This window comes from Ceratotherium simum, chromosome 9 (genome assembly GCF_057802395.1).
Source record: "Ceratotherium simum simum isolate JZ-2026a chromosome 9, ASM5780239v1, whole genome shotgun sequence".
Taxonomy (NCBI): Eukaryota; Metazoa; Chordata; class Mammalia; order Perissodactyla; family Rhinocerotidae; genus Ceratotherium; species Ceratotherium simum.
In genome coordinates, this window is record NC_141908.1 from 9,349,803 (window position 1) to 9,363,122 (window position 13,320).

General features: G+C 42.3%; 1 protein-coding gene across 1 annotated transcript in view; it reads left to right on the forward strand.

Moving 5' to 3' along the window:
• Positions 1-12,861, forward strand: part of CLASP1 (cytoplasmic linker associated protein 1) — a 263,343-nt gene extending 250,482 nt beyond the window's left edge. Inside the window, exon 42 of the mRNA XM_087435033.1 lies at positions 9,698-12,861. Coding sequence (XP_087291159.1) covers positions 9,698-9,784 — 87 coding nt within the window. The 3' untranslated portion in view covers positions 9,785-12,861. The remainder of the gene's footprint in view (positions 1-9,697) is intronic.
• Positions 12,862-13,320: the final 459 nt, after the last annotated feature.

Here is a 13,320-nt window from a genome sequence, read left to right on the forward strand (position 1 = left end):
TTTATTGAAGACAACAGGCCTGTGGGGTAAGGACGGTTACTCTCCATTTAACCTGCCCAAGGGCACAGTACTCTTACTCCAGAAGCCAGGCTTTTACTCACCGTGCTGCCTCTCATGTTCCTCTAAGAGTATTCTAGAATCAGAGGGAGAAAACAGAGCAAAAGGGCTATTGGCTTATTGAAGATGAGAGTGGCTAGAGTGCTTATTGGTTTACAAATAAACTCAAATCTGATTAATCTGCCAGATCAGAGCAGGGAGAAACCCCCAAGCCGTGAGAGGCAAGGTTGGGAGGCTGGCTGGGCCTTGGAGACCTCCAGCCATTTGTCCAAGAGCTACTCCAGGGACTGCGTGTGGGGCAAGTGCGTCAACGTGGAGTTAAAAAACACCCTGGCAGTGGTGTGGATAAAAAAGCACGAAGCTAGAAGCACCTGACCTCACTCCTTGTGAAAGAAGCAAGTGAGGTCCCAGTTCTTTTCAAATAGGGCTGTTCCTTTGACACAGCTGGTGAGCATCACAGCGTGCGCCTTGCTCCGCCAGAGTTCTGGGCTCATACCCTCAGCACTAGTGACACTTTGGGCCACTTTGTTGTGGGGGCTGTCCTGTGCATTGTAGGAAATTTCGCAGCATCCCTGACTGCCACCTGTAGGTTCCCATAGCACACCCCGCCCCTCAGTGTGACAGTCACAAAAGTCTCCACATGTGGCCAGATGACAAGCAATTGAGAACTGCTGGTCCGGAAGGAGAGCAACACTGTGCTCTTCTTGTGGACAGACGTAAGCAGCGAGGTTGGACGTTGTGAGTGAGGCGGATATGGATGGATGATTTGGGGCTACTTCACCTGACTCCAGTTTCCAGTTCCTCCTTTCCTTCCCTGCTCCTACAAAGGCTTCTTTTTGATCCCTTCCCTACCCACAAACTGAAAAGTGCTGAGCCTCGAGCCACAAGCAGTGTGCTAGGCCGGGAACCCTCCTCCGTCTCTCATCAGGGACTTGTAGGTGGTTCCTGGCAGCAGTGAGGACCTAGAAGACAGTATTCACAAAGGGAATTAGATTTATAAAAGGAAAATTCATCCAAAAATAATATTAGTCAGACCTCGGTTTTGTCTGGCACTTTTTACTTTCCTGAGTAAGGAGCTGTCCCGTCATCTCATTTGACCCCTCTAATAAGGGACTGAGGAAATACAGGTGTGTTTTCATCTCTGTTCTGCAGCCCACCTGCTGCTGCCCCTCTCAGTGGTGGCCTCGCACCTAGAACCCACGTCCTGATCAGGAGCCAGGACTTCCCCCTCCCCCGGTTACGACTTAGTCAGCTCAGAGGGCTTAGGCTAGGCTTAGGGTTTTGGTAGCCCAATTCATCCAGCCATTACAATTTTTAGATGTGATAACTGGTGTGTTAATATGAACTTTGCGGACCCGTGTATACACCTCCTAAAACAAACACCACCACCACCCCCAAAAAAGATGGGTAGCTGACAGAACATGGTGCTGTCTGTCTCAATTTCTTAGACTAGAAACAGAGAATGAAGCTGTGGCTTCTGTTACTCTGTGTAACCAGGCCTATCAGAACACTCTTCCACTGCTTAAAGGAGGTTGATAAATGATATCAGGTTCTATAGAGAAAGGCCTGATGCAAGGTTAGAGAAGGAACATGTGTGGTGCTTTTGACAAGTGTCCCACTGCTGTGGCTTCAGCACTAGCTTTGGGGTCAGACAACCTGCCTTCTAATCTCTGTGCCCCACTTATAGCTGTATGACCTTGAGCAAGCTTTCTTTTCTTTTCTTCAAAAATATTTTTTTGTGGCAAAAGACACACAACACAGAGTTTACCATCTTAACCATTTTTAAGTGTACAATTCACTAGCATTAAGTGCATTCATATTGTCATGCAACCATCACCACCACCCATCTCCAGAACTCTTTTCATCTTGGAAAACTGAAATTCTGTACTCAGTAAATAATAACTTCCCTTCCACCTCGTGCCTCTAGCCCCTGGAAACCACCATTCTCCTTTTTTCCTGTATGAATTTGACTACTCAGGTGCTTCATAAAAGTGGAATCATAGAATATTTGTCATTTTGTGACTGGCTTATTTCATTTAGCATAATGTCCCTGAGGTTTATCCATGTTGTAGCATGTGTCAGAATTTCCTTTCTTTTTAAGGCTGAATATTATTCCATTATATACACATACAACATTTTGCTTATCCATTTCTTGGTAATGGACACTTGAGTTGTTTTCACCTTTTGGTATTGTGAATAACGCTGCTATGAACACGCATGTACAAATATCTCTTTGAGCCTCTACTTTGAATTCTTTTGGGTATATCCAGGAGTGGAATTGCTGGATCACTTGATAACTGCCGAACTGTTTCCTAAAGCAGCTGTGCCGTTTTACATTCCCACCAACAGTGCACAAGGGTTCCACTTTCTCCACATCCTCACCAACACTTGTTATCTTCTCTTGATAGTAGCCATCCTAACAGTTGGTGTGAGGTGGTATCTCATGGTAGTTTTGATTTACATTTCCATAATGATTGGTGATGTTGAGCATCTTTTCATATGCTTGTTGGCCAATTGTATATCTTTTTTGGAGAAATGTCTATTCAAGTCTTTTGTCCACTTTTGAATTGGGTTGTTTGTTTTTTTATTGTAATGGAGTTTTAGAAGTTCTCTATATATTCTGGATATTAATCCCTTATCTTTTTTTTTTGAGGAAGATTAGCCCTGAGTTAACATCTGTTGCCAATCCTCCTCTTTTTTACTGAGGAAGATTGGCCCTAGGCTAACATAGGTGCCCATCTTCCTCTACTTTACGTGGGACGCCGCCACAGCATGGCTTGATAAACGGTGCATCGGTCCATGCCTGGGATCCAAACCTGCGAACCCCAGGGCACCAAAGTGGAGTGTGCAAATTTAACTGCTACGTCACTGGGCTCGTCCCGATCCCTTGTCTTTTGATGTACAGATTTTAAAACTTTTCATGAAGTCAGTTTGTCTGTTATTGTTGCTGTTGCCTGTGCTTTTCGTGTCATATGCAAGAAATCATTGCCAAATCCAGTGTTGTGAAGTTTTTGTCCTATGTTTTCATCTAAAAGTTTTATAATTTTAGCTCTTATGTGCCAGTCTCTGATCTATTTTGAGTTAATTTTTGTGTATGGTGTTAGGTAAGGGTCCAACCTCATTATTTTGCATGTGAATATTCAGTTTTCCCAGCACCATTTGTTGAAAAGACTCCTTTCTTCATTGAATGGTCTTGGCACCATTGTCAGAAATCATTTGACCACGTATATGAGGGTGTGTTTCTGGGCTCCCTGTTCTATTCCATTGGGGTGTATGTCTGTCTTTATGCTAGTATCACACTGTTTTGATTACTATAGCTTTGTAGTAAATTTTGAAGTCAGAAGCATGAGTCCTCCAGCTTTCTACTTTTTCAAGATCATTTGGCTATTTGGGATCTGTTGAGATGCCATATGAATTTAGGATTGATTTTTCTTTTTCTGCAAAGAACCTCACTGGGATTGATAGGGATTTCGTTGAATCTATAGATTGCTTTGAATGGTACAGGCATACTTCATTTTATTCAACTTCACTTTATTGGGCTTTGCAGATATTGTGTTTTTTTACAAGACCCTTCACCAGCAAAAAGATTGTGACTCACTGAAAGTTCAGATTAAGGTTAGCATTTTTTGGCAATGAAGTATTTTTTAATCAAGGTACGTATATTGTTTTATTAGACATAATGCTATTGCACACTAATAGACTACCATATAGTATAAACATAAATTTTTTTGTTTTTTGGTGAGGAAGATTTGCTCTGAGCTAACATCTGTTACCCATTTTCCTCTTTTTTTTTTTTGTTTGAAGAAGATTAGCCCTGAGCTAACATTTGTGCCAGTCTTCCTCTATTTTGTACGTGGGTCGCCACCACAGCATGGCTTGACGAGCAGTGTAGATCTGCATCTGGGATCCAACCTGGTGAACCCGGGCCACCTAAGCAGAACACGCCAGACTTAACCACTAAGCCACTGGGCCAGCCCCTAAAAAGAACTTTTATATGCACTGGGAAACCAAAAAATTTGTGTGACTTGCTTTATTGTAGTATTTGCGTTATTGCAGTGGTCTAGAACCAAATCTGCAATATCTCTGCGGTATGCCTTTATTGACATCTTAACAATATCGAGTCTTCCAATCCATGAACATGAGATGTCTTTTCATTGATCTGTGTCTTTAATTTCTTTCAGCAACATTTTGTAGTTATCACTGTACAAGTCTTTCACTTCCTTGGTTAAGTTAATTTCTAAGTATTTTATTCTTTTTGATGCTATTATAAATGGAATTGTTTTCTTACCTTTTCAGATTGTTTATTGTTAGTGTATAGAAATGCAAGTGATTTTTGCTCATTGATTTTTGTATTGTGCTACTTTGCTGAATTCATTTATTAGTTTTAACAGTGTTTTGTGGCATCTTTAGGATTTTCTATATATAAGATCGTATTATCTACAGACAAAGATAATTTTACTTCTTTCCAGTGTGGATGCCTTTTATTTCTTTTTCTTGCCTAATTGCTCTGGCTGGAACTTCTAGTAGTATATTTAATAGAAATGGTGAAAGCAGACATTCTTGCCTTGTTCCTAATCTTAGAAGAAAAGCTTTCAGTCTTTCACCATTGAGCTTAATGTTTGCTATTGGCTTTTCATATATAGCTTTTGATATGTTAAGGTAGTTTCCTTCTATTCCTAGTTTATTGAGTATTTTTATTATGAAAGGGTATTGAATTTTGTCAGATACTTTTTCTGCATCAATTGAGATGATTGTGTGTTTTTTTCCCTTCATTCTGTTAATGTGGTGTATTGTATTGATTTTTCATATGTTGAACCATCCTTGCATTTCAGGAATAAATTCCACTAGGTCATGGTGTGTAATCCTTTTAATATGCTGTTGAATGTGGTTTGCTAGTCTTTTCTTGAGGATGTTTTCATCGGTGTTCATAAGGGATATTTATCTGTAGTTCTCTTTTCTTGTAATGTATTTGGCTTTGGCATCAGGACAATGCTGACCTTGTAGCATGAGTTTGGAAGTGTTCCTTTTTCTTCAGTTTTCTGGAAAAGTTTGAGCAGAATTGGTGTTAGTTCTCTAAACATTTGGTAGAATTCACCAGTGAAGCTGTCTAGTCCAGGGCTTTTGTTTGTCAGGAGATTTTTGATTACTGAGTCAGTCTCTTTACCAGTTATGGATCTGTTTAGATTTTCTTTTTCTTCATGATTCAGTCTTGGTAGGTTTTGTTTTTCTAGGAATTTGTCTGTTTAATCTAGGTTATCTAATATGTTGGTGTACAATTATTCATAGTATTCTTTTATAATCTTTTTGATTTCTGTAAAATTGGTAGTAATGTTCCCACATTTGTTTCTGATTTTAGTAAATTGATTTTGTTTTCTTTTTCTTAGTCAGTTTAGCTAAAGGTTTGTCAATTTTGTTGATCTTTTCAAAGAACCAACTTTTGGCTTCATTGATTTTTCTCTCTTGTTTTTCTGTTTCATTTATCTTTGCTCTAATCTTTATTATTCCTTCCTTATACTAGCTTTGGGTTTAGTTTATTCTTATTTTTCTATTTCCTTAAGATGTAAAGTTAGGTTATTGACATGGGATCTTTCTTCTTTTTTATTATAAGCATTTACAGCTATAAGTTTTCCTTTATGCAGTGCCTGCTTTTGCTGCATTTCATAAGTTTTGGTATGTTGTGTTTTCGTTTTCACTTGTCTCAAGATTTTCTGATTTCCCTTATGATTTCTTCTTTGATACATTGGTTAAGAATGTGTTGTTCAATTTCCACAAATCTAAATTTTTCAGTTTTCTTTCTGTTACTGATTGCTAATTTCATCCAGTTGTGGTCAGAGAAGATAACTGTATGATATCTATCTTTTTAAATCTGTTGAGACTTAATTTGTGGCCTAACATATAATCTATCCTAGAGAATGTTCCATGTGCACTTGGGTAGAGTATTCTGTATGTGTCTGTTAGATCTAGTTGGTTTATAATGTTGTTCATGTCCTCTATTTCCTTACTTATTTTTTTGGTTCTTCTATCCATTTTATTTAGAGTGGGGTAGTGAAGTCTCCAGCTATTATAGTAAAACTGTTTCTCCCTTCAGTCTGTCAATTTTTGCTTCTTATATTTTGATGGCATGTTATTAGATATGTAAATGTTTATAATTGTTATATCTTCTTGCTGTATTGACTTTTTATTGATATGTGATGTCCTTCTTTGTCTCTTGTAATCTTTGTCGATTTAAAGTCTATTTTGTCTGATATTAGTATTGCTACCCCAGTACTCTTGGTTACTATTTGCATGGAATGTCTTTTTCCATCCTTTCACTTTCAACCTATTTGTGCCTTGGATCTAAAGTGAGTCTCTTGTAGACAGCATATACAATAGTCTTCCCTTATCTGCAGTTTCGTTTTCTACGGTTTCAGTTACCCACGGCCAACTGTGGTCTGGAAGCAGATGATCCTCTTTCTGACGTGTTGTCAGAAGGTCGATAGTAGCCTTATGCTGCATCACAATGCCTATGTCATTCATCTCATCACATAGGCATTTTATCATCTCACGTCTTCACAAGAAGAAGGGTGAGGATAATAAGGTATTTTGAGAGAGAGACAACATTCACATAACTTTTATTACAGTATATTGTCATAATTGTTCTATTGTATTATTAGTTACTGTTGTTAATCTCTTAACTGTGCCTAATTTATAAATTAAACTTTATCAAAGGTATGTATGTATAGGAAAAAACATAGTATATATGGGGTTTGGTACTATCCACAGTTTCAGGCATGTACTGGGGGTCTTGGAATATATCCCCCACAGATAAGAGGGGGCTACTATAGTTGAATCGTGTTTTTTTTTTTAATCCATTCTGCTAATCTCTGTCTTTTGATTGGAGAGTTTAACTCATTTACATTTACAGTAACGACTGATAAGGAGAGACTTTGTCGTTTTGGTATTTGTTTTCTGTATGCCTTACAAGCTTTTTTTCTCTTTCGTTTTCTGAATTACTGTCTTCTTTTATGTTTGTTTGCTTTTTGTACTGAAATGTTTTCATTGCCTTCTCATAGCCTGTTGTGTATATTCTGTAGCTATTTTCTTTGTGGTTTCTGTGAGGATTACATTTGACATCCTACAGATATAACACTCTGATTTGAATTTATACCAGCTTATTGAGCAAGCTTTCTGAATCCCAGCTGTTTCATTTGTAAAAGAGGAGAACCTGTTCTGCCTACCTCAGAGGACTTTTGTGAGGCTCAAATATGGTAATCAGGATAAAAAGCTCCTTGTAAACTGTTGAACATGCACACATCGTTAACTCTACTGTCATTATCTTTTCCTTGTAGTTATATTCTAGACTTGACTAGGTGGATACTTCTGTGGTTTTGAGTTGCAAATAAATATAACAATGTTTAGCAACTCATTTTTAACCAACCTTTCATAGAAATATAACTATCTTGTCTTCTAGATCATTTTTTTCTTTTGTCTTTAAAAATTCTTCGATTCAACAAGTATGTGTTAGGAAGCTGCTGTCTTCATTACACTATGGTAAGACATGTAGGAAAAGCAAAACCTTGTTCTGCCCTGAGTAGCATAAAATACAGCTGGGGGGCAGGACTGACACATGAGGAAACCTTTCCAGCAGCCCAGGAGTGACCAGCGTGCAGCTGACACAGTGGGACGGGCGCCGATTGCCGGGCCCTAGGCCCACTGGAGCAGGAGGAAAGGGAGAGACTTCTTGGAGGAAGGGGGACTAAGCTAGGCTGGCGGGCTTGGCAGAATGGGGGGAGCTGCATAGGGAGAGAAGATGGAGCAAACTGCAGGAAGGAACAGCGTGAACAACTTGGGTCGAAATAGGAGAGGGGTGTTCAGAGGACACATTTTCTGAACAAGGATCTACAGAAGGAACATGGAAGTGTTCTCACTGCTCTTCATTTTGCAGGTGGGGAAGTTGAGGCTCAGAAAACGTTTTACCTGAGGTCACACAACCAGTTAGTGGTAGAGTTGGTTCCAGAACTGCCTGATTTGTTGAGCCTCAGGCCAGTGCTTTGTGTAATGTGCCAGGGTTTCCCTTGAACCTAGTTGGCCCTGGATGGGTGTATCACAAGAGCCTCAAAGCGTTAACATCCTCGTGTACAACGATGGCACTTGCAGCATTGCACGGATTATTATAGTAAAAGGTTTGAGATTTTAAAAGGTGGGGAATGACAAACTGATGCACGTCGTAGGTTAACATGACATACTCCTCTGCAGTTGAGGAGAGTAAGACAGCGTCACAGGTGCTGGCGTAGGGAGAGCCCAGAGGTGGGCTGTGGAGTACAAGCAGCAAGCTCCAGAGTGCTCACTGCAGACCTCACTGTGGGTAAACCCACTGCACGCTGCGTGCTTCAGGCTCCACACGTCTGAGACAGAGCCTGTGGGGGCTGGGATGGTGGGGGCCTTCACCTCTCTTCGCAGCTCTCTGGGTGCTCTTCCTGCTCCCACGGGTTGTCAGAGGGCCCTGCTTTCTCATGCACCACACACACCACCCTGAGCTTCTCCTCCTGGGTCCCCCTGGAGACCAGCCTCTCCTCCCCTGGGCTGGCTTATAATCGTCTCAGCCTCACAGTCTGTTTAGAGCAAGGCAGGTCAAGAGCTGTGTATAGTAAGTATTTCATAATTCCCTTAATTTTACAAGTTGTATGTTACATAGATTTCTTGGGACATTTTGCTTCTACAAATGTCTATTTTCTTTTTAATATGATCAGGCAAATTATCAGCATATTACCGTAGTGGCATTCAGCAAGTATTTAAGAACCTACAATGTTACATGCTGTTCTACATATTTTGAGGGTCCAAGCGGACTTAAGTTAAAAACAAATGAGATCTCAGCTATGAAAGCCTTTTCATTGTAAAGCACTATGCCCATCTGGGGTGACGTTATTTAGTGATGCAGTATCTGGCCCCCGGAAGGTCTAATCTTGCTGGAAGGAGCGAGCAAGTCCACTGCCAACTGTAGCTTGAGGCAGCATATGCTGAGTTGCACTAGGGGGAGGGAGTGCCTCAGGAGTTCCAAGGAGGGGATGATGGCATCCAGATGAGCAGATGGGGGAGGGCTTCCTGGAGGTGGCCTTTAAGCTGGGTCTCAGGTGCCACAGTGCTTCGGTGGGTTTCGGTAGGGAGAAATGGGGGTGGGGAGAGAAGGTGTGCTAGGTGAAAGGAACAGCTTCAGCTTTAGCAAAGGAGTGGAGGTTAGGGAACTTGACCTCTAACCTTGGCTTAGCTGCTTTATCCCAGTGGAGTGTGGGCCCTCACCCTGCTATTCCCGCAAGCTTGGACGGCGCCGTTGGCTGCAGTCGTCCCAGAAGGGTGTGGATCTGCCCCTCAGATACCTTTTTCCAGGGATCTCTTGTGGCCCACCTGGTTAGAACAGGTTTCATCCTTTTTGTCACAACCCATTGTGCTTCCTCCCCTCCGGACTCTGACCTCCTCCCTCCTGCCGTGGCCCTGGCACTGGGCAGATGCGTTGGATGAGTAGTGGCACTCAGTAAATGTTTGTGTGATGAATTTCTGAGCTAAGGAACAAGCTCTTTTCTTATTGTCACCTGGGTTTTTTCCCTGTTTTCTACTTTTTGATTGCTTTTCCTCCTGCTAATTTATTTGTATCTTCTCTTTGCAGATGAAGCTACTAAATTTATATATAAAGAGGGCCCAAACCACGAACAGCAACAGCAGCTCCTCCTCCGATGTGTCCACACACAGCTAATGGTGACGCCAGAGTCTCTTGGTAGCCCTAGAAGCAATTGGTGGTGCCTCTCCGAGACCTTTCCCACCCTCCCCCTTCATTGGCTGCCCAGTCAGTACAAGGAGGCCCGCAGATATTTATTACAATCAGTATTCTGGTCCCTTCCAGCTTTTGTGTAGAATCTTACTGGTATTGAATGTAAAGAAAGCAAGGCCTGTATCGCATCTTCTTACAAAACAAAAGGAATAAGAAAAGAAAAGAGCCATACTTAAACATGTCTTGTACAGCCTGCTGAGATCATAAAACCATGTGTGTGGATGCAGTTTTTAAAATCAGAGCTCTCTAGCCAATACTTGGTAGAAAGTAGCATTTTCTTTTCAGCTAATAACAGATTTGAGGAGGGTATGTTAATCTGTGTTTCTCTTTCATCTTACTTTCCTCTCCATGTGGCCTGTGTGGGGCAGAGCCCCACCCCTTTCACAACTGACACCGTGAAAGGGTTGTTCGTCTTTAAGTTGTGTTTTGAGACCTACTAAGAATATGAATCAAGTCTTGGCAAGAAATGGAGAAAAGCCTGAAGATGGCCTTTTAACAAATACCTGGAATTTTGCTTATGTCTAGACTGGAGGCCGACTGCCTTCACTTTTAGTTTAGAAGGGCGTCCTCCGTAATATTCTTCCAGGATAGGCTCTCAGCCCCTTCTGAACAGCTTCACTGATGCTGTCCCTACCCCAGAGCTTCCACTGGAAAGAATTCTTAAAGTTTAAATGCAAACTGAAAAATCAAGGTAAATTTATAGCATCGGTTAGTGGATGCCAAAAATGGCATATCATGAAGCATAGAGGACGTAAGAGGTGAAGTTGTTTTACTGCTGAGATCTTGGGGACACACGGGGCTTCTCCCGGGACCCTGGGACTTGGCGATTCCGCTTAGCACCATCTTTTTTCTCTCCCCTAACCTTTGCCTGAGCTGCTCAGTTCTGAAATGTTCTCAGTTAATCTGGTAAATGGCAACTCTGCCCTCTCAGTTTTGACTTCTCTGTTTAATTTGGGATTAAGATCAAAGAAAAGTCGAGAGAGACCACGTATCTGAACCATTTTTTTTTTAATTTTATGGACTGAAGTACTTCCTTGATCATCTATTGAAGGAGTCATTATTTAAGGAAAAAGTAATTATGGTGAGTGGCAAATTGCAGAAAAACAGGATTTGAAACACAATTTTAGTCTGTTTCCTTTTCTTCAATGAGAAATTACCAGAGAAACTACCCCTTTTAAAAAATTTCTTGGAGGTTTGATTGCTCCAATAAAAGTAACTAGATTTGGAATCTGGTTAAATAAGTTTTGAGTAAAAGTCTTAAAGCCAAATGGAAACTTTTAATGCAATCATGAAGACTTCTATCGTCGCTGATTATTCTATTTTAGATCCTCTACATTGAACTGATTTTTCCATAAGGAAAATGCGTATTCTGATGTTCATTTTTAATGAAGTGTTTGCTGTTCCGATGCAGTCCCTCACAGCCGCCAGCACTGAGGAGCAGGGACTGTGGTTCTCACCGCTCGTCTTCACAGACCCCCTTCTCTGACCCTCCAGCTTTGATGGTGGAAGTTGTGAAAGACACTGTAGCAAACATAGCTCGTTTTCATTCAGAATTTATTATAGATACCTTATTTGGAAATAGGCACTGAAAATGAAGGTCCAGGAACAGTGAAGCCAGGGTGCCTTCACTGCGAGGGTGTATGTGTGTGTGTGTGTGTGTGTGTGTGTGGAGGGGGTATCTTGCACATGTAGGACGTACCCCACTGCTGCTGTTGAGGGAACTTTAAGAGTGTGTTTTAAGTGGTTGAATATTATTGACTTATTTTTGGCTCAGAACATAGCAGAACCAGGCCTTACTTTCATTGATAAATACCATTTGTTAATATTTCACTAAGGAGGTTTCTTTTTTACACTCTACAAGTGAGCTGGAGCGTCTTGACGACTCTTCTGTGTTAGAAACGTGCGTTCTGGCTAGGTTATTTATGAGTTCTTTTATGCCTACTGCACTTAGAAAGACCTTTCTCCTCCAGCTCTGACTCCTAGTCCCCCTGGCCCCCCGCCTGTAGTTGGGAAGAACATTGCCGAATGTCCTCATAGTACTTGCAAAGGGCTAGCCTTGAATGTCACCTGCCCAACCTTCAATCTCCTGACTTAGATACAATCGCTCACAGGTCTCTTGGCCTCAATCAAAACTGCTCCCACCGCCGAGGGGACTCGCATGCCGCCACCACCTCACAGGGAGGGGGCTGCACCACCACCGCCCTCTCCAAGTCCTGACAGCTGCAGCTGCCTTGCCTTGCCGCCGCCTCCCTGCCAGGCCTCCTGTTCGGATGAAACAGCAGAACACAGAAGAGCAAAGCCCCCAAAACTGGGTTTGCCTCCCCTGTTTACCTGACTTTCCAGGGCCCCAAAACCCCCCATCCCCGCTGGGGCCGGATCGCCTGGCTCTCACTTTCCTTCAAGCCGCTGCCATCCCTCTTGGGCCCCGGTGTGCCCACAGGCTGAGGCCAAGGGGGCGGCGGGCAACCTTCTTCAAGGGCGCCATGTGTGCCTCTCTGGCCCAGGGCTGCCGCCGGCCGCGGGGCTGCCTCTCTCGGGCTCGTCACTAGCTTACCGATACCCCGAGCAGGTAATGCCACTGAGTTTGTCTCATGAATCTTTTTCTTTCCCTGCCACCCTTTATTTATCAAGCATAATATTACACATTAAAAAACAGCAAATAAGAACTTTGTAGAATCCCACCAGGACTTTGCTAACAGTGATGTTTGGAAATGAAAAAAGAAATGCTCTGAAAAACATCAGCCACCAAAATAGTTTTGTTGGCACTGTTCACACGCATGGTCCCTCACACCCCCAGGTTGGGTTTTTGTTTTTTGTTTTTGGGCTTTTTCATGTTACATCCATATCTGTATTTATATCTTATTTGTTTCACCTTCAAGTGTATCATGGTAAATGTACAGTTTTTTTTTTGTTAATAATGTGCTAGGATTTGCTAAAAAAGAAAACAATGACAACAAAAAAACCCTTTTGAGTTTGCCCTAGAATAAATGAAACAATTCAGATTCCTGCAGTGGAGCAGTCTTTTTCGTCACCATACCATCTAGATACCTTATCACATCTCCCTGACATCAGAACGTGGTGGCCGCATTTAGAAAGAGTCCAAAGGGACTACATCAAGGGAGCTCTTTCTCCTCGTGGTGTAAACAGCTCACACTCGAGGGGACATGTCGCAGCTGACCTGGTGCCCAGGCAGTGCTGCTAGGTGGTGTGGAGTGGAGAGGTTGGGCATGGAGATGCACAGCGGGCTGCTTGAAAAAGGGGCCCCGTTCCCTCATCTGAGCAGCGAGAGTGTTGGCTTCCAGGGATTCCGAGACCAGCCTGAGCTGCTAGGAGTAGGCGCTTCTCTGCTTGGACCTCAGGGAAGGGCTTGGAGGGGGCTGCCTGACAGCCGACGGGAGCATGGTCTTAGGAGGAACGGTGCACGACACTGAGGGCACCAATCCATTTCTTTGAAGTCTTTA